The sequence below is a fragment of the Haliotis cracherodii genome, unplaced genomic scaffold (assembly GCF_022045235.1).
Source record: "Haliotis cracherodii isolate W230 unplaced genomic scaffold, xgHalCrac1.p SCAF_14, whole genome shotgun sequence".
Lineage (NCBI taxonomy): Eukaryota > Metazoa > Mollusca > Gastropoda > Lepetellida > Haliotidae > Haliotis > Haliotis cracherodii.
The window spans coordinates 39,477,223-39,499,917 of record NW_027266269.1 but is presented as its reverse complement, the minus strand read 5'-3'; the positions used below and the strand labels follow the sequence as shown (position 1 = coordinate 39,499,917).

At 40.6% G+C, this 22,695-nt stretch overlaps 2 protein-coding genes across 2 annotated transcripts in view; one reads left to right on the top strand and one right to left on the bottom strand.

The window, feature by feature from the left end:
• Positions 1 to 4,539, bottom strand: part of LOC139461247 (uncharacterized) — a 32,789-nt gene extending 28,250 nt beyond the window's left edge. Inside the window, exons 1-3 of the mRNA XM_071242885.1 lie at positions 4,428 to 4,539; positions 2,620 to 2,750; positions 1,591 to 1,797 (exon numbers count right to left, since the gene is read on the bottom strand). Coding sequence (XP_071098986.1) covers positions 1,591 to 1,797; positions 2,620 to 2,750; positions 4,428 to 4,456 — 367 coding nt within the window. The 5' untranslated portion in view covers positions 4,457 to 4,539. The remainder of the gene's footprint in view (positions 1 to 1,590; positions 1,798 to 2,619; positions 2,751 to 4,427) is intronic.
• Positions 4,540 to 14,052: 9,513 nt separating this feature from the next.
• Positions 14,053 to 22,695, top strand: part of LOC139461246 (uncharacterized) — a 28,747-nt gene continuing 20,104 nt past the window's right edge. Inside the window, exons 1-5 of the mRNA XM_071242884.1 lie at positions 14,053 to 14,157; positions 17,511 to 17,720; positions 18,619 to 18,858; positions 19,766 to 19,929; positions 21,620 to 21,742. Of these exons, the coding sequence (XP_071098985.1) occupies positions 14,058 to 14,157; positions 17,511 to 17,720; positions 18,619 to 18,858; positions 19,766 to 19,929; positions 21,620 to 21,742 (837 nt within the window). The 5' untranslated portion in view covers positions 14,053 to 14,057. The remainder of the gene's footprint in view (positions 14,158 to 17,510; positions 17,721 to 18,618; positions 18,859 to 19,765; positions 19,930 to 21,619; positions 21,743 to 22,695) is intronic.

The window sequence follows — 22,695 nt, the reverse complement described above, 5'->3', positions numbered from 1 at the left end:
TCATGTATTGCCATGTTGTATACAAGACTCAAGGGAGATATTAATTCCTGTATTGCCAAGTTGTAAACAGGACTCAAGAGAGATAACTATTCCTGTATCACCATGTTGTATACAAGACTCAAGGGAAATAACTATTCCGGTATTGCCATGTTGTATACAAGACTCAAGGGAGATAACTATTCCTGTATTGCCATGTTGTATACAGGACTCAAGGGAGATAACTCTTCCTGTATTGCCATGTTGTATACATGACTCAAGGGAGATAACTATTCCCTATATTGCCACGATGCATACATGACTCAAGGGAGATAACTACTCCCTATATTGCCATGTTGCATACAGGGCTCAAGGGAGATAACTATTCCTGTATTGCCATGTTGTAAACAGGACTCAAAGGAGACAACTATTCCTGTATTGCCATGTTGTATACATGACTCAAGGGAGATAACTATTCCTGTATTGCTATGTTGTATACAAGACTCAAGGGAGATATTAATTCCTGTATTGCCAAGTTGTACACAGGACTCAAGAGAGATAACTATTCATGTATCACCATGTTGTATACAAGACTCAAGGGTATTAACTATTCGGGTATTGCCATGTTGTATACAAGACTCAAGGGAGATAACTATTCCTGTATTGCCATGTTGTATACAGGACTCAAGGGAGATAACTCTTCCTGTATTGCCATGTTGTATACATGACTCAAGGGAGATAACTATTCCCTATATTGCCATGTTGCATACAGGGCTCAAGGGAGATAACTATTCCTGTATTGCCATGTTGTAAACAGGACTCAAAGGAGACAACTATTCCTGTATTGCCATGTTGCATAGAAAACTCAAGTAAGAGAACTATTCCTGTATTGCCATGTTGCATGCAGGACTCAAAGGAGATAACTATTCCTGTATTGCCATGTTGCATGCAGGACTCAAAGGAGATAACTATTCCTGTATTGCCATGTTGTATACAGGACTCAAGGGAGAACTACTCCCTATATTGCCATGTTGTATACATGAGTCAAGGGAGATAACTATTCCTGTTTTGCCATGGTGTATACATGACTCAAGGGAGATAACTATTCCCTATATTGCCATGTTGCATACAGGGCTCAAGGGAGATAACTATTCCTGTATTGCCATGTTGTAAACAGGACTCAAAGGAGACAACTATTCCTGTATTGCCATGTTGTATACATGACTCAAGAGAGATAACTATTCCTATATTGCCATGTTGTATACATGACTCAAGGGAGATAACTATTCATGTATTGCCATGTTGTATACAAGACTCAAGGGAGATATTAATTCCTGTATTGCCAAGTTGTAAACAGGACTCAAGGGAGATAACTATTCCTGTATTGTCATGTTGCATAGAAAACTCAAGTAAGAGAACTATTCCTGTATTGCCATGTTGCATGCAGGACTCAAAGGAGATAACTCTTCCTGCATTGTCATTATGTATACAAGGCTCAAGGGAGATAGCTACTCCGGTATTGCCATGATGTATACATGACAAAAGGGAGATAACTATTCCTGTATTGTCATGATGTATACAGGACTCAAGGGAGATAACTGATAACAATATTACCTGAACCGTCATACTGTAATGTGATGAGTTCCCCCGTCGGATACAGGAACAGCATCTTCGTTTCGACGCCATGGATCCACTCGTGGGCCGCGCCCAAGTTGTTGACGGAATCGAAATATTCTTGAATGTCCTGGGTGTAGTTGGATTCAATGATGTTACCCTCGATACGCACTCTGTATTGTGGTGGCAACGTCGGCTTCTTGGGGCCTACAAGATGAAGTTCGTCATCACACTGACACAAATCTGGGCAATTATTCACCTGCGTGAGATAATTCTTTAAGGAGATAAACATACGTGCACTCTGTAATGCTGTGACGTCGTGATTGTGACGTAATGCTGTGACGTCATCAAAGGATTGCTTCCAAGGTAACGGAAACTAAAATGGCTTTGTGTAGGAGGGTGGCAGCCTGCCTGAAGAGCTAAGGGTCAAGTAAGGTCACCTGAGGCTAGTAAAATGTGAAGCAAAACAAGTTGAATTGTTCAGTCAAGTACTGACCAAGCATGAGATATACTCTTAAAGCGGTTTCCGAATGGCATGCCTTTTCGAAATTTGAGATTGAGAAAACAAAAGATACCAAGTTTTATTACGGATCATTTCTGTATCTCATCAAAATGCTTTGCAAAGGGGCGAAACTCGTAATGATATCTTTCAAAGAAACTCCCCCCAGTCACACGTGTTTTGATTTCTTTCAAGTACTGTCTTATTTTTAGACAATTGCTACATATTTTTATGACATGAAGTTTCGAAATGATGTTTCTTCAAATATAATTCCTTGAACATTAATTTCGAAAAAAGGCTCAATGAAAAATACGAAGAAATGAAACCTCTACACGGCATTCAGCAAAATCTCATCTATGTCAGGGCAGTCTGTTAATAATTGGTCCAGATAAACCTCTGAGTGATGTCAGGAGCTGTTGGGAAACGATGGCACACATTCGCCAAATCAGATCCTTCGGAAACAATCCATGCCATAACCATATTCCATGGGACCGATTCCCAGAGCCGTAGATAATAAAACGAATGTTCACCTAGATGATCTTTTTGTGCCATCGCTGCAAAAACTTCTTGATCACAAATAGTTTTATCTTCATCCACAGCAGCTACAGCGGCTGCATACATCGCCACGACGACAATGATGGAGAATCTCATTGTGAGTGACCTGGAACAGAACACTTCTGTGAGTGGATAGCAATAATGTGTGTGAGTGTTTGTGTGTGTGTGTGTTTGTGCGTTTGTATGTGTGTGTTTGTGTGTGTGTTTGTGTGTTTGTGCATGTATGTGTATGTTTGTGTGTGTTTGTGTCTGTGTGTCTCTTCTGTGAGTGGATAGCAATAATGTGTGTGTGTGTGTGTGTGTGCGTGCGTGCGTGCGTGCGCGCGCGTGAGCATATGTGTGCGTGCATATACGTGTTTTGCTTCGGGCTCTTGTTCTTGTTTTTTGCTTAGTTTATATTTTGTTGTTGTTTGTTCTGATGTTGTCTTCAGAGGGGGTATATGTGTTCTGAAAATATAGGATTTTGGGGGTCATACTTCTCACATACAAGGAAACCTTATAGAGAAACTCAATGTATATCGCCCCTCTTGAAAACTCTCAGTGCCCCCGTGATATACGTGAAAGAATTAATAGCCTCGTTAGATCCAACTCACTCACGCACTTTTCTGTACCAAAAAATGGAAGCTAACGGTAAGGCTGTTCGTTCAAAGTGGATCATGTAGATTTCAGAGATTAATGAAGCAATTGGGGATCCCATGGGCAGGCCATGTATCTGTTGGAACACAGCAGCTCTGTTTCCACTGATATTACAGCTTCTAAAATGTCACGAATAGAGTCACGATATCAAGACATATGGACGCGTAGCGCTTATCAGTTCCTTGGCTAACCGGGCCCTTGCAATTGTATACCGTTATTATCGGCGGCACGTCGTTAAGCCCACAGATCTTCAGTACAAGGTTTGGACTCGTGGTCTGTGTTGTAGTACTTCCGACATAAACTAACTGATTTCCAGATTGGACTATAGATGTACGACGTGACTTAGTCAAGAAGTCGTGTACAAACCTGATATATAAGGCTGCTCAGCTTAGGACAAGCTTACTTACAATTGCCTGTGACAGAACTCTTAGAACGGCCTGTAACATAAATATTGACATGACCTGTAACATACACCGGGGTGGTCGGGTAGCCAAGTGGTTAAAGCGTTCGCTCGTCACGTCGAAGACCCGGTTTCGATTCCCGACATGGGCACAATGTGTGAATCCCATTTCTGGTGTCCCCCGCCGTGATATTGCTGGAATATTGCTAAAAGCGGCGTAAAACCATACTCACTCACTCACTTACGGTAACATAAACCCGTCCGATTAATTCTTAGGGACATTTTACATGGTGAGGTATACGTGTTTTACAACTTGTGTTTAACGACGTATTATGTGAGAACACACCCACCAAGCACGTTGATGTGTGTAATCGTGAGTGAGTGAGATGGGCTTAACGCTACTTTGAACACAAACTTCAGTTTTGTCACGACGTGTCAGCTTGGTGTTGGATAACGCCAGAGTGATGCAAGCCTTACACTGTTACCACGTCTACCCTCGAACACAGGTATTCTGGAAAACTCGGAAACATACACGGGGCGAATCTGGACGACGGATCTGTGTAAGAAGCAATGCTTTGAAACGACTCCAAGCATCAGATACGTTGCTCTGTGGACGATGGCTGCTTAATGCTCATCCCAACATTCACAAGACGGATACTCCGTTCTTAATTTGTCACATTTAAACTGCTGTTTTTCCTTCACCACAGCAATCAATACTTGACAGGTAAAACAGGTGCACTTTCTTACCTGGCGGTATGTCTCCTATTGTTAGCCATCTTGGTTCGTCACACCCCTGAGATGGTGATTGTCTAAAGGTCGCCGATATGACCATGTGACGGCGAGAGCAGGCTACACGTCGGGACTGTACGTTGCACTGCAAATGGATGCAGTCAGATAACGCCTGATTTGGACCTGGCTAGTCTGATAGGCAGTAACACTGTCTCACACCAGAACTAGACCTGGCTGGTCTGATAGTCAGTTACACTGTCTCTATGTATAAGTGCAATACATGTCAGCGTATGTGAGCCGTACATGAGTGCATAAATAAGTTGTATGAATGTATCTGTTTCATATGAGTGGTCTGAGTCGTATGAATGTATGTGTTTCGTATGAATGGTCTGAGTCGTAGAAATGTATGTGTTTCGTATGAGTGGTCTGAGTAGTAAAAATGTATGTGTTTCGTATGAGTGGTCTGAGTCGTAGAAATGTATGTGTTTCATATGAGTTGTCTGAGTCGTAGAAATGTATGTGTTTCGTATGAATGGTCTGAGTCGTAGAAATGTATGTGTTTCGTATGAGTGGTCTGAGTAGTAAAAATGTATGTGTTTCGTATGAGTGGTCTGAGTCGTAGAAATGTATGTGTTTCGTATGAATGGTCTGAGTTGTAGAAATTTATGGGTTTCGTATGAATGGTCTGTGTGTCGTATGAGTGTATGTGTGTCGTATGAGTGTATGTGTGTCGTATGAGTGTCGTATGAGTGTATGTGTGTCGTATGATTGTATGTATGTCGTATGAGTGTATGTGTGTCGTATAAGTGTATTTGTGTAGTTTGAGTGTCGTATGAGTGTCTGTGTGTCGTTTGAGTGTCGTATGAGTGTACGTGTGTCGTATGAGTGTATGTATGTCGTATGTGTTTCGTATGAGTGTAAGCGTTTCGTATGAGTGTATGTGTGTCGTATGAATGTATGTGTGTCGTATGAGTGTATGTGTGTCGTATGAGTGTATGTGTGTGGTATGAGTGTATGTGTGTGTGGTATGAGTGTATGTGTGTGTGGTATGAGTGTATGTGTGTCGTTTAAGTGTATGTATGTCGTATGAGTGTATGTGTGTCATATGAGTGTATGTGTGTGTCGTATGAGTGTATGCGTGTGGTATGAGTGTATGTGTGTGTGGTATGAATGAATGAATGAATACTCTTTATTTCCCCCAATGATTTGGAGAGCGGCAATGACAAAATACATGTAAATACAACAGATTGAGCTGGGTAAGCAGTAATGAAGTGATGCGTGAAACTCTATTTTCATGATGTGTGACATAGCTTCACAAATACAATATGGATGTTAAGTTCCATGAGCTGACATGTTTAGCCACGATACTCATGAATGTTGCCCAGCTGTCAAGTGTCATGTCCTGGACCACATCTGTAATAGCACCGAGGTATGTCAGAATCTTGACGGCATCACTAGACGTGTCCTCAAGTCTGAGATATGTTTCAAGGCTAACATTGTCAAATAGAGACTCACTAAGCACATTTCTCTGTTTTATTAGGCCACCACAGTAAAGCAATTGGTGCTTAACAATGTCATCACATTCACAGTTACAGATAAGACACAGTCCATACGTTACAGGTAATATGCCGAGCTTTACAAGAGCATATACGGGGTATATGACACTTATACACTCATACGACACACATACGCCCATACGACACACATACACTCATACGACACATATACACTCATACGACAAACATACACTCATATGAAACACATACACTCGAATGAAACACATACACTCATACGACACACATACATTCATACGACACACATACACTCATACGACACACATACACTCATACGAAATACATACACTTGAATGAAACACATACACTCATACGACACACGTACATTCATACGACACCCATACAGTCATACGACACGCATACACTCATACGATACACATACACACATTCGACACACATACACTCATACGACACTCTTATGACACACATACACTCATACGACACTCAAACGACACACATACACTCAAACGACACACATACACTTATACGACATTCATACGACAAACATACACTCATCCGACAAACATACACTCATACGACAAACATACACTCATATGACACACATACACTCATACGACACACATAAACTCATATGACACTTATACACTCATACGACACACATACGCCCATACGACACACATACACTCATATGACACATATACACTCATACGACAAACATACACTCATATGAAACACATACACTCGAATGAAACACATACACTCATACGACACACATACATTCATACGACACACATACACTCATACGACACACATACACTCATACGAAACACATACACTTGAATGAAACACATACACTCATACGACACACGTACATTCATACGACACCCATACACTCATACGACACGCATACACTCATACGATACACATACACACATTCGACACACATACACTCATACGACACTCATATGACACACATACACTCATATGACACTCAAACGACACACATACACTCAAACGACACACATACACTTATACGACATTCATACGACAAACATACACTCATCCGACAAACATACACTCATACGACAAACATACACTCATATGACACACATACACTCATACGACACACATAAACTCATATGACACTTATACACTCTTACGACACACATACGCCCATACGACACACATACACTCATACGACACATATACACTCATACGACAAACATACACTCATATGAAACACATACACTCGAATGAAACACATACACTCATACGACACACATACATTCATACGACACACATACACTCATACGACACACATACACTCATACGAAACACATACACTTGAATGAAACACATACACTCATACGACACACGTACATTCATACGACACCCATACACTCATACGACACGCATACACTCATACGATACACATACACACATTCGACACACATACACTCATACGACACTCATATGACACACATACACTCATACGACACTCAAACGACACACATACACTCAAACGACACACATACACTTATACGACATTCATACGACAAACATACACCCTTACGATACACATACACTCATACGACATATACATACACTCATGCAACACACATACACTGATATGACACTCATTCACTCATACGACACACATACACTCATACAACACTCATACACTCATACGACACTCATATGACACACATACACTCATACACTCATACGACACACATACACTCATACGACATATACACACACTCATACGACACACATACACTCATACGACACACATACACTCATACGACACTCATTCACTCAAACGACACACATACACTCATACGACACTCATACACGAAACACATACACTCCTACGACACACATACGCTCATACGACTCTCATACACTCATACGACACACGTATATTCATACGACACTCATACGACAGACATACACTCATACGACACATATACACTCATACGACACAAATACACTCATACGAAGAACATACACTCATACGAAACACATACACTCACACGACATACATACACTCATACGACACAAATACGCTCATACGACACTCATACGACACAGATTCACTCATACGACACTCAAACTACACACATACACTTATACGACACACATACACTCATACGACACACATACACTCATACGAAACACATACCCTCAAACGAAACACATACACTCATACGACACTCATACGACACACATACACTCATACGACACACATACACTCATACGACACTCATACGACACACATACACTCATACGACACTCAAACTACACAAATACGCTCATACGACACACATACACTCATACGACACACATACATTCATACGACACACATACGCTCATACGACACTCAAACGACACACATACACTCATATGACACACATACACTCATACAACACACATCCACTCATACGACACACATACAGCCATATGACACACATACACTCGTACGACACACATACACTCATACGAAACACATACACTCATACGACACACATACACTCATACGACACACATACACTCATACGAAACACATACACCCATACGACAGTCATACGACACACATACACTCATACGACACTCAAACGACACACATACACTCATACGACACACATACACCCATACGACACTCATACAACACACATACACTCATACGACACTCAAACGACACACATACACTCATACGACACACATACACTCATACGAAAAACATACACTCATACGACACTCACATGCACTTTTTCTATCTCAGACTATCCCAGTATGTCACCACGATCTCACACAGTGCCAGATCCGTAAAACACATGATCTACTGAATGTGGCTCAAAAGTATGGATTCTCAGGCGTCTTAGATAAACTAATCAACTCTGGGGAATTTCCATCTAAGAGTGTATGGAAGAGCATGGTACAACGAGCTATTAGTGAGTCTGAAAATATGAATTGGAGAAATACTTTGCAACAACGTCCAGACATGCATAGGTTTAGTGCTATCCACACCCGCCTTGCCCCACATCGTCTCTGGTCTCTGTGTATATGGTATGATATTGCTTCCCACACACTCTCATACGACACACATACACTCATACGACACACATACACTCCTACGGCACACATACGCTCATACGACACTCATACACGAAACACATACACTCCTACGACACACATACGCTCATACGACACTCATACACTCATACGACACACGTATATTCATACGACACTCATACGACAGACATACACTCATACGACACATATACACTCATACGACACACATACACTCATACGAAGAACATACACTCATACGAAACACATACACTCATACGACATAGATACACTCATACGACACAAATATATGAGTGTATATGTGTCGTATGAGTGTATGTGTGTCGTATGAGTGTATGTGTGTCGTATGAGTGTATGTGTGTCGTATGAGTGTATGTGTGTCGTATGAGTATGAATGTCGTATGAGTGTATGTTTTCGTTTGTGCTTATGTGTTTCGTGAGAGCGTAAGTGTGTGGTAGGAAGGTATGTGTTTCGTTTGAATATGTGTTTTGTATGAAAGTATGTTTCGTGTCTGCGCATGTGAGTCATATGATTGCATGTGTTTCACCGTAACGTATGGTAGTCGTTCGCGAGTATGCGTATTTCTGTGTCTTCTTTTTTGTTGTTTAACGCCGCACTCAACAATATTCCAGCTATATGACTGTAAATAATCGAGTCTGGACCAGACATTCCAGTGATCCACGCAATTGGGATACGAGTACATGCACCAACCAAGGCAGCCAGCCTGACCACGGATCCAACAGTCGCCTCTTACAAGCATCGGCACCTCTTATGGCAAGCATGGGTTGCAGAAGACCTAATCTCTACCCGGATCTTCACGAGTCTATGTGTGTCTCTGTGTATGTACGTGTGTATGTGTATATTTGTGTATATGTTTGTGTGTGTATATGTTTGTGTGTGTATATGTTTGTGTATATGTATGTGTGTATATGTATGTGTGAGTATATGTATGTGTATATGCATATGTATATGTATATGTATATGTATATGTGTATGTGTGTGTACGTGTATGTGTGTATGTATGTGTATATGTGTGTGTATGTGTATTTGTATGTGTATATGTATGTGTATGTGTAAGTGCATGTATATGTGTGTATGTGTATATGTATGTGTATGTGTATGTGTATGTGTATGTGTATGTGTGTGTATGTGTATGTGTATGTGTATGTTTGTATGTGTATGTGCATGTATGTGTGTGTATGTGTATGTGTATGTGTATGTTTGTATGTGCATGTGCATGTGTATGTGTATGTGCATGTGTGTATGTGTTTGTGTATGTGTATGTGTATGTGTATGTGCATGTGTATGTGTATGTGCATGTGTGTGTGTGTTTGTGTATGTGTATGTGTATTTGCATGCGTATGTGTATGTGTATGTGCATGTGTGTATGTGTTTGTGTATGTGTATTTGTATATGTATGTGTGTGTATGTGTATGTGTATGTGTATGTTTGTATGTGTATGTGTATGTTTGTATGTGCATGTGCATGTGTGTATGTGTTTGTGTATGTGTATGTGTATGTGTATGTGTATGTGCATGTGTATGTGTATGTGTATGTCTATGTGTGTATGTGTTTGTGTATGTGTATGTGTATTTGCATGTGTATGTGTATGTGCATGTGTGTATGTGTTTGTGTATGTGTATGTGTATGTGTATATGTATGTGTATGTGTGTGTATGTGTATGGGTATGTGTATGTGTGTATGTGTATGTGCATGTATGTGTGTGTATGTGTATGTGTATGTTTGTATGTGTATGTGCATGTGTGTATGTGTTTGTGTATGTGTATGTGTATGTGTATGTGTGTGTATGTGTTTGTGTATGTGTATGTGTGTATGTGTATGTGCATGTATATGTGTGTATGTGTATGTTTGTATGTGCATGTGCATATGTATGTGTATGTGCATGTGTGTATGTGTTTGTGTATGTGTAAGTGTATGTGTATGTGTGTGTGTATGTGTATGTGTGTGTGTATGTGCATGTGTCGTTGTATGTGTATGTGTGTATGTGTGTGTATGTATACATTTGTATGTGTATGTGTGTATGTGTGTGTATGTATATATTTGTATGTGTATGTGTGTATGTATATATGTGTGTTTGTATGTGTATGTATGTAGTTGTGTTTATGTGTATGTGTGTGTCTGTATGTGTATATGTGTTTGTATGTTTGTGTATGGGTTTGTGTGTGTGATGTGTATGTGTATGTGTTTATGTGTGTATGTGTATGTGTATGTGTATGTGTGTATGTGTATGTGTATGTGTATGTGTATGTGTATGTGTATGTGTATGTGTATGTGTGAGTGTATGTGAGTGTGTGTGTATGTGTGTATGTGTATGTGTATGAGTGTATGTGTGTATGTGTGTATGTGTGTATGTGTGTATGTGTGTGCGTGTATGTGTATGTGTATGTGTCTTTGTATGTGTGTGTGTATGTGTCGGTGTATATTATGTGAACCAGATGAATGAAACTAACGTGTCACGGAGAGTGGTGTGAGGGAGGCAATTGGAATACCAGTCACTGATTGTCCTCCGGCTCAGATGATGATACTGTGATACTCTTCCCCTATCTCCACTTGGACCCGTGTCACTGTGGACAGTGGGTCAACCCGTGGAAATCCGCCCACCAGGGGAGATAAGAGGCATTGATAACACAGGTCTGCACAAACTAATACGAAGATAAAATAGATAACTTGATTGTCACGGCAAAAGATGTTCAACTGTTTTAATAATTTGTCCCATAAGTCGAACTTCGGCAGTGCTCCAAATAGTATTTTTGTAAAATTCGTCCATTACATGTGTACAACACGCTCCCTCTAGGTTGTTGATATCGTAATGTTAGAAGCAGCGACACAAATAATGTCGTGTAATTGTTTCTTAGTTCCGTTAAACAGTATTGTCATTTCTTTACCGAATGTAGTTTACATATTCACCGTACAATATATTGGATTCATATTTACTCCTTTTTGCGTGCGAGATTTTATAGTGAACTAGGGATGGAAATTCAACATTAAATGGTTTGAAATAACCCTTCCTTAAACTTGAACTGTGGTATTTACTTTAACCTAAAGTTATCAGGTCGTATAGTTGCTGCATAGGGTAGCAAGGCTCCGTGCAGGTTGGCGCTGATATACATGGCCGCTGATACTGGTGATAACAATGATGTTATCATCTGCAAAAAAATGTAACTTAGATCTCAACCTGCCTACTGAAATCAACAATCCTTCGCCGTATAAGGTGTGTCTTCTTCATTAAGTGGATATTACACCCAGGTTTTCACTGAGTGTTATTGACATACGTTGTCACCTCTCACTGTGATTCCCGCCAGTTGCCCAGGTAGGTATCGTCATTCAGGACGCTATCTCTCATAATCATGCATTGTCGCCTCATATCGTAGGCCGCTCGTCTATATTTGACAATTTTTCAGAAAAATACATGACTCCCAACGAAACCATACTTTATAGATGTGAATGTACATTGTGTTGTTCTGTATAAACGCTGGAAGACGACTTGCGTGTTTTCTTCCACTCGGCGGTATGATAGCCTCGTGATTAAGACACTGACATGTCCCGCAGACGTGCGGACATCACCGTCCCACCGTAATTTCCATGACACACACAATTGTAGTTATCATTCTGGAAGACGCGTCTTTTTGTATGTTATTATTCTGAAAAGCTAGTATAATTGCAGTTATCCTCCTGAAAGACACGAATAATAGTAGCTATCATTCTGAAAGATTGGTATAATTGTAGTTATCATTCTGGAAGACACGTATAATTGTAGTTATCATTCTGGAAGACACGTATAATTGTAGTTATCATTCTGAAAGACACGTATAATAGTAGTTATCATTCTGAAAGACTGGTATAATTGTAGTTATCATTCTGAAAGACTGGTATAATTGTAGTTATCATTCTGAAAGACTTGTATAATTGTAGTTATCATTCTGGAAGACTGGTATAATTGCAGTTATTATTCTGAAAGACCTGTATAATTGCAGTTATCATTCTGAAAGACACGTATAATTGCAGTTATCATTCTGAAAGACTGGTATAATTGTAGTTATCATTCTGAAAGACTTGTATAATAGTAGCTATCACTCTGAAAGACTGGTATAATTGTAGTTATCATTCTGAAAGACTGGTATAATTGTAGCTATCATTCTGAAAGACTTGTATAATAGTAGCTATCACTCTGAAAGACTGGTATAATTGTAGTTATCATTCTGAAAGACTTGTATAATAGTAGCTATCACTCTGAAAGACTGGTATAATTGTAGTTATCATTCTGAAAGACTGGTATAATTGTAGCTATCATTCTGAAAGACTTGTATAATAGTAGCTATCACTCTGAAAGACTGGTATAATTGTAGTTATAATTTTGAAAGACTGGTATAATTGTAGTTATCATTCTGAAAGACTGGTATAATAGTAGTTATCATTCTGAAAGACTGGTATAATTGTAGTTATCATTCTGAAAGACTGGTATAATTGTAGCTATCTTTCTGAAAGACACGTATAATTGTAGTTATCATTCTGAAAGACACGTATAATGGAAGCTATCATTCTGAAAGACTGGTATAATTGTACTTATCATTCTGGAAGACACGTATAATTGTAGTTATCATTCTGAAAGGCACGTATAATGGAAGCTATCATTCTGAAAGACACGTATAATTGTAGTTATCATTCTGAAAGACTGGTATAATTGTCGTTATCATTCTGGAAGACGCATATAATTGTAGTTATCATTCAGGAAGACGCATGTAATTGCAGTTATCATTCTCAATGACAGGTATAATTAAAGTTATCAAGACGCATATAATTGTAGTTATCATTCTGAAAGGCATGTAGATTTATGGCTATCATTCTGGAAGACACGTATAATTGTAGTTATCATTCTTGAAGACACGTATAAGTCTAGTTATCATTCTGAAATCAAACAGCAATCAAACAAACACTGTATAAGGTATATAAGTAGAATGATCCTATCAACAGTGTTGTCGTTCTGCGTCAGGTAAAGAGATGAAGACGGCGTTGTTGCTGCTGCTGTTGATGATGCTGGGGGCGGCTAGAGGAGATTACGACAGCTCGGTATGCGCCATGACGGGCCCAACGCCATCAGGTAACAGGGTGACGTGTCCAACCACTCATATAGGAATTAAACCCTGGCCAAGTCACATCGTTCCATGAATTTCTCGTACTTTTGTACAAATTAGTTTTCAGAAAAATACAGCACAATTATTACTTTGATACAGAAAACAGGTTATATATTCTCCCCGACACATTATGGTGTGTTTTTGGATTATTATTAAATTTAATATATCCCCTGCGTAGAACACCTGTAATGTAATCATGTATGTCCATTGTCTGACGCACAAGAGATAATGTAGTTTATAATCACGCGAACTCTCCAGGATAAGAGTACATGCATATATGTACTTTAGATATCGTTTTCTGACATTAAAAGGGCAGCCTTGTGGTTAAAGCGTTCGCTCGTCACGCCTAAGACCCGATTTCCCAACTTCGGTTTAATATGTGAAGCCTATTTCTGGTGTCCCCGGCGTGATATTGCTGAATATATGTAAAAGCAGCATAAAATCATACTCATTCACTCTGATATTCAACACTCACTCGTTCTTATTTAAATTAAAGATTTCTCTACGGAAAAAATATCAGAAATTTATAAATTGGTTCCTAAAAATACAAGAAAGAACTTGACCCAAATCCAAACTGACGCCGCTCTATACTTCAGAGTAACGAGACATCGTATTCAGTATATATCAGTGATTGGCATGTTACACAACCTGTTATCGTACAGTCAAGTCTAAACGTGATTCAATCAGTACAATCAGCAATCTAGCTATCCAGGTCATCATTTACCAGGTAATAGAAAACCTAAAGTAACACGTACTGTTATTCATCCTGAACCTTCACACAGCCACAGAGAACCGGTACCGTCCGGTTGTTGTTCAATCCCAAGATCTAATTCCCTACAGATCACATCTAAATTTGAAGGAATGGCCAAGGCTCTCAGTGAAATATATATTTTCCTTTTATTCACCACCTAGTCTAGGTCCTCAGTGTAAAATATATTTCCCTGTTTTCACCCACTAGTCGTGGCCCTCAGTGTAAACTATGTTTTTATGTTTTCACCCAATAGTGAAGGCCCTCAGTATAAAATATATTTCCCTTTTTTCACGCACTGGTCTAGGCCCTCAGTGTAAACTATATTTCCCTGTTTTCACCCTCTAGTCTACGCCCTCTGTGTAAATATATATCCCTGTTTTCACGCACTAGTCTGGGCCCTAAGCATAAAACATATTTCCCTGTTTTCAAGCACTAGTCTAGGCCCTCAGTGCAAAATATATTTCCCTGTTTTCACGCACTAGTCTAGGCCATCAGTGTAAAATATATTTCCCTGTTTTCACCCACTAGTCTAGGCCCTCACTGTAAACTATATTTCCCTGTCTTCACCCACTAGTCTTGGCCGTCAGTGTAAAATATAGTTTACTGTTTTCATCCTCAAGTCTAGGCCCTCAGTGTAAAATATATTTCCCTGTTTTCACCCTATAGTCTAGGCCCTCAGTGAAAATATATTTCCCTGTTTTCACCCTCTAGTCTAGGCCCTCAGTGTCAAATATATTTCCCTGTTTTCACCCACTAGTCGTGGCCCTCAGGGTAAAATATATCTCCCTGTTTTCACCCACTAGTCGTGGCCCTCATTGTAAACTTTATTTCACTGTTTTCACGCACTAGTCTAGGCCCTCAGTGTAAACTATATTTCCCTGTTTTCACTCTCTAGTCTAGGCCCTCAGTGTAAATATATATCCCTGTATTCACGCACTAGTCTAGGCCTTAAGCATAAAATATATCTCCCTGTTTTCACGCACTAGTCTAGGCCCTCAGTGTAAAATATATTTCCCTTTTTTCACGCACTAGTCTAGGCCCTCAGTGTAAACTATATTTCCCTGTTTTCACTCTCTAGTCTAGGCCCTCAGTGTAAATATATTTCCCTGTATTCACGCACTAGTCTAGGCCCTAAGCATAAAATATATTTCCCAGTTTTCACGCACTGGTCTAGGCCCTCAGTGCAAAATATATTTCCCTGTTTTCACCCACTAGTCTAGGCCCTCAGTATAAAATGTATTTCCCTGTTTTCACCCACTAGTCTTGGCCGTCAGTGTAAAATATATTTCACTGTTTTCACCCTATAGTCTAGGCCCTCAGTGAAAATATATTTCCCTGTTTTCATCCTCTATTCTAGGCCCTCAGTAGAAAATATATTTCCCTGTTTTCACCCTCTAGTCTAGGCCCTCAGTGTAAAATATATTTCCCTGTTTTCACCCACTAGTCGTAGCCCTCAGTGTAAACTATATTTCCCTGTTTTAACTCTCTAGTCTAGGCCCTCAGTGTAAACTATATTTCCCTGTTTTCACCCACTAGTCTAGGCCCTCAGTGTAAAATATATCTCCCTGTTTTCACTCTCTAGTCTAGGCCCTCATTGTAAATTATATCTCCCTGTTTTCACGCACTAGTCTAGGCCCTCAGTATAAAATATAACTCCCTGTTTTCATGCACTAGTCGAGGCCCTCAGTGCAAACTATATTTCCCTGTTTTCACCCACTAGTCTAGGCCCTCAGTGTAAAATATATCTCCCTGTTTTCACTCTCTAGTCTAGGCCCTCGTTGTAAATTATATCTCCCTGTTTTCACGGACTAGTCGTGGCCCTCAGTATAAAATATATCTCCCTGTTTTCACGCACTAGTCTAGGCCCTCAGTGCAAACTATATTTCCCTGTTTTCACGCATTAGTCTAGGCCCTCAGTGCAAAATATATTTCCCTGTTTTCACGCATTAGTCTAGGCCCTCAGTGCAAAATATATTTCCCTGTTTTCACGCATTAGTCTAGGCCCTCAGTATAAAATATATTTCCCTGTTTTCACGCACTAGTCTAGGCCCTCAGTATAAAATATATCTCCCTGTTTTCACGCATTAGTCTAGGCCCTCAGTGTAAACTATATTTCCCTGTTTTCAACCACTAGCCTAGGGGGGTGGTCGGGTAGCCTACTGGTTAAAGCGTTCTCTCGTTACGCCGAAGACACGGGTTCGATTCCCGACATGGGTACCATGTGTGAAGCCCATTTCTGGTGTCCCCCGCCGTGATATTGCTGGAATATTGCTAAAAGCGGCGTAAAACCATATTCACTCACTCACTAGCCTAGGTCCTCAGTGTAAAATATATTTCCCTGTTTTCACGCACTAGCCTAGGTCCTCAGTGTAAAATATATTTCCCTGTCTTTATATCTTCACCCACCGGTCTAGGTCCTCAGTGTAAAATATATTTCCCTGTTTTCAACCACTAGCCTAGGTCCTCAGTGTAAAATATATTTCCCTGTCTTTATATCATCACCCACCGGTCTAGGTCCTCAGTGTAAAATATATTTCCCTGTCTTTATATCTTCTCCCACCGGTCTAGCCCCTCAGCGGATACCTGACCAGCTTCCGCCGACTTTCGAGGTCCACATCGAGTGTATCATCGTGGACAAGAACATCTCCGTGGAAGTGCACGAGTTCTTTGACTACAACAGGAACATGGGCGTCATCCAACAGACGCAGCAGGGAAAGACTTTCTACGGCTACTTCGACTACAACAACAACGAGTTCCTCACGATATATCCCGATACGAGTGAGATATGATATTTTCTAATGTCAACAGATGCCTAAAAGAAGTGACCGCCTCCATTGTCCAGGGAGCGGAAGGTCGGGGTTCGATCCCCGGCCGCGTCATACCAAAATATGTCAAAAGAGGATACTTGTTGTTACCCTGCTGGCGCTCGGCATTAAGGGGCTAAATCAAGGACTGGTCGGCTCGGAGTCAGTATACTATGTCTGAGTGGGATATTCATGTTAAACTTCGGCATGGTATCTCAGTGGACAACCACTATAAATTCGGCATCAGTCTGGACAAGTGCAAGCAGCCACACACACACACGTACATGCACGTCGCTATATAAGTGCAATAATCTTGGACGCGATGTTAAACCCCATTTCACCCCACATTACCACTGGTATGTTTTTCACTTTTGATACTTTTCAGTTTGTTTGTTGTTTAACGTTTTGCTAAGCAGTAATACAGTGACGGCGTGTAGATGGGCCAGACGTACCGGGGATAGACACAGCTATGTGTATTTTAGTTCAGATGCCCTCCGTGTTCAAATGGATAAAGCGTCTGCCCCGAGGGTGGCATTCATAGTGCATTAATATTTGGTGCTTATAATCGTGTGTGGGTACAATGTGTGAAGTCCATTTCTGGTGTCCCCGCCGTGATATTGCTGGAATATTGCTAAAAGCAGCGTACAACCATACTCACTCATTCATTTTAGTCGTGGGCGTATCCCTTGCCCTGTAACCAAATCTTCAAAGGGAACCGCCTCCGTGGCGTAGTGGACAGAGCGTCCTTCCGTAGGGCGGAAGGCCGGTAGCTGTATCACTGACCGCGTCACATCAAAACACGTTAAAAGATTACTGGTTACATCATAAAACAATATTCACTCACTCATTGCCAGCTGTTTGTTGATGTACAGAGACATGCTACGTGACGGACATATCGAGGGCCAGTCAGCGCTTCCTGTTCGGGTTCCAGCAGAACGGTCAGGGCGGCCACATCTACACGGCGGCGGGGGCCCTCCATTTCTCTGGGAATGGAGTGCAGGAGCTCTACATCGGGCCGGACACTGTCCGAGGCATCAACGTCCAGACATGGCACTCGTGTCAGTATTGGCAGAACATGGACGCCACCATAAATGTCACGTGGTACTTCTCAGGTAAGTAGCCATGAAGTCATTGGTATCCATTGCGTTACGTGACAGATCTGTGATTTGTTTTTTGTTTGTTTGTTTGTTGTTTAAGGCCTCACTCAGCAATATCGCAGCTATATGACTAATCGAGTCTGGGCCAGACAATCCAGTGATTGACATCATAAGCATTAATCCACGCTATTGGGATTCGATGACATGCATAAACCAAGTCAGCGAACCTGACCACCCGATCCCGTTAGTCGCCTCTCACGACAAGCATACTCGCCTTTACACGGCAAGCATGGGTTGCTGAAGATCTATTCTACCCCGGATCTTCACGGGTCGCGAGTTCTGTGAGGCGGCACTGCGATCAGGGTTAAAGTGATTTTAGGCAGAGGTGACCAGTCTGTATGGAGTGGGGTCGACACAAATACAATCGGCCAGTTTGTTTCAATACTTCGAGTTATTAAAGTCTTTGTCTCGAGACGAACCGAGATGTAGCAGACAGATCCCGCAAAACAACAGCATCATTAGGTTTCTCAAACAGACAACATCTTCGACTCTAGAATTTATTGTTTAACAATGCGGTCAGAAACTTTCCAACTACATGACGGCCACACCAAACAGAACTGTGAATGACGTTATAAGCATCGATATACGCAATTCCGAAACGATGACATGCGTCAACCGAGTGAGCGAGCCTGACCACCCGATCCCGTTAGTCGATAAGAATAATAAGCCACCGGGAATAGACATGGGCAGATTGCCTTTGGCCTGCATCTGATTCACGTCAGTGTGGTCTTTGTGGAAGTTGACGACCTACAGACGAATATGTGTTGAGTATGCCGACCATCCCTTTAACCCTCCAGCTGTAAGTTTGGTAGACGGAGTCATGTTAACCCTTGAATGTGTACATGTTCTACCCTCCAACCAGATCCCGACTCCTGGGACATGGCCCTAAACCTCCCTGACGTCCCAGTCCGGGCTCACGTGGTCGGGAAAGTGGGGACCCAGGCAGGAGGTCCCGCCCACAGCTTTGAACACATCTACGACTTCATACACTTCAAGAACTACATATACACATCATATGCATTTGAGGTAGGTGTGGCGGAGTTGTCAGGTGTTAGAATCTGATCGATCAATATTGTAAATGCATTTACATAATATTTAATTTATTAATGTTGGGTTCTTATAATCGCGAGGTATCCTTTTCCCTGTAACCAAATCTTCAAGGGGAACCACCTCCGTGGTGTAGTGGATCGAGTCGGTGGTTAGATCACTGACCGCGTCACACTAAAACACGTTAAAATATGGTACATGTTGTTACCCTGCCTGGTGCTCGGCGTTAATGTGATAAAAAAAGAGACTAGGCGTATTCTAAATTATGTCTGAGTGGGGTATCCATGTTATGAGCTGGTACGTAATACCGGCTAGTATAAGCAGCCAGACACACGCGTAGATGCACGTCACTATGTGAAGCGAAATAACGCGACGTTAAACGTCATTTCACCTGACGTTCACAGGGACACCAGTTCGTGTTTAGGGATCCAAAGTAGGTGATACTTCTGCTTGTTAGGAGTTAACATAAACTGCACTGGCCGAGCAGATTTAATTCTCACAGGTGTACTAGGTTATTAGACATTTACAGCGAGATTTTATGTCATTTCACAAATGCATTTATTCCATTCAGGGGGAGTGCATTCATTAAGCGATTCTACACATTATGCTACCTATTAACGGTCAACGATTAGACCGAGTTTGCTGGTCTGAGGTGATGTGAGGTGAAATCGCGTACAAGATTATTGCACTTATATAGTCCGGACTGACGCCGATATATAGTGCCGCAGTTTAACATGAATACCCCACTCAGACACGGTAGACCAGTCCTTCTTTTATCCCCTTAATGCCGAGCGCCAGGCAGGGTAACAACAAATACCATCTTTGACATCTTTTGGTATGACGCGGCTGGGGATCGAACCCCGACCTTGCGCTCTTCGGCGGTCTTGATGGTCTGATGATAGTTTTGTCATTTATATACAGAAAGATGATGTAATTTAAATACCCTCATAGTTAACGACACAATGACACTCAGTGCTTTCACGCTTGTTCCATGGAAACTTTATGGAGTGCATATACAAAGTCGCAGTGTCAATTGATACAATACATAAACTGCACGGCAACATAAAGTATAAAATTGGATTTGACCAAAAAATTACAAATGTTCTCGAAAAGTTACTAGGCTGAAAACAGTCGTCTAAACACTGATAACTTAAAGTCCAAAGCAGAACTATGATTTAATATCAAATACATAGCCATAGAATAACCATGTCTTGTTTGTTTCATTCTTAACCCTGTTATTTTGTGTGTAATATATGTACCTCTGTAATTTCCAGCAGCGTAGATAGTGTGTTTGGATTAAACATTAAGTAGTGACTGTGTTACTCATGACGTGTCAGACATGGGTCAGTTTCTGTCTGTTCAGTGACGTTCCACGGGCTATCACGTCGCCCAATCCGTTTACGTTCTATTAATCGAGTTCAAAAGTGACATAAATTATCCCTGGCATTAAAACGGACTTTCAAAGTCGCACACATTTTAAAAATTTATTTAAAAAGCTGTTTTTATTAATAATTCTAACGCACTAAATGGATGCTTTTGATATCTGATGTACCGCCCTGACTTGCATCCCTGGGTTGGCAGAATCTGACGATCTGGGGTTAGAATCCTGATGGGCCCTTGATATACTATTCTACGTCACTAAGTCGAGGTCGATGTGTTCAATGTTTAGACGCCGGCGGATGTGTCGTGTCCGGGAAGGGTCGACACAAAGCCGTTCCCGACGATAGCCCCCGCGTTCCAAATGACTGTCGAGATCGTGGACAGCGTCGATAAAGTCGTCACCTTTATGAAGGTGAGGTATACTGTCTGTCTTTCTTTCTTTTGCCTACCACAATTGGTGTTTTTCTTTAAAATATTAAGGGTTACAGTATATATATATATATATATATATATATATATATATATATATATATATATATATATATATATATATATATATATATACCGTTTACATACATACACTTCGTATTTGGTTGTGAACAGATAAACACTTTGTGAGTGGTTGTGGAGATATATACACTTTGTAAGTGGTTGTGGAGATATATACACTGTGTATGTTGTAGTGGAGTTATATACACTTTGTATGTGGTAGTGAAGATATTTACACTTCGTATGTGGTTGTGGAGTTATATACACTTTGTATGTGGTTGTGGAGATATATACACTTTGTATGTTGTAGTGGAGTTATATACACTTTGTATGTGGTAGTGAAGATATTTACACTTCGTATGTGGTTGTGGAGTTTTTTTTACACTTTGTATGTGGTAGTGGAGATATGTACACTTTTTATGTGGTAGTGGAGATATGTACACTTTGTATGTGGTTGTGGAGATATGTACACTTTGTGTATGGTTGTGGAGATATATACACTTTGTATGTGGTTGTGGATATATATACACTTTGTATGTGGTTGTGGAGATATATACACTTTGTATGTGGTAGTGGAGATATATACACTTTATATGTGGTTGTGGAGATATATACACTTTGTATATGGTTGTGGATATATATACACTTTGTATGTGGTTCTGGAGATATGTACACTTTGTATGTGGTTGTGGAGATATATACACTTTGTATGTGGTAGTGGAGATATATACACTTTGTATATGGTTGTGCTGAAGGAGGTAATCCATCAGATGTGATGAACACACTGTATGCCAGATACATATTGTAAGTCATTTAGATAAGTCATACACGTCATATATACAGATTGCACGTCATTGTACACTGCGTCGTTGTGCT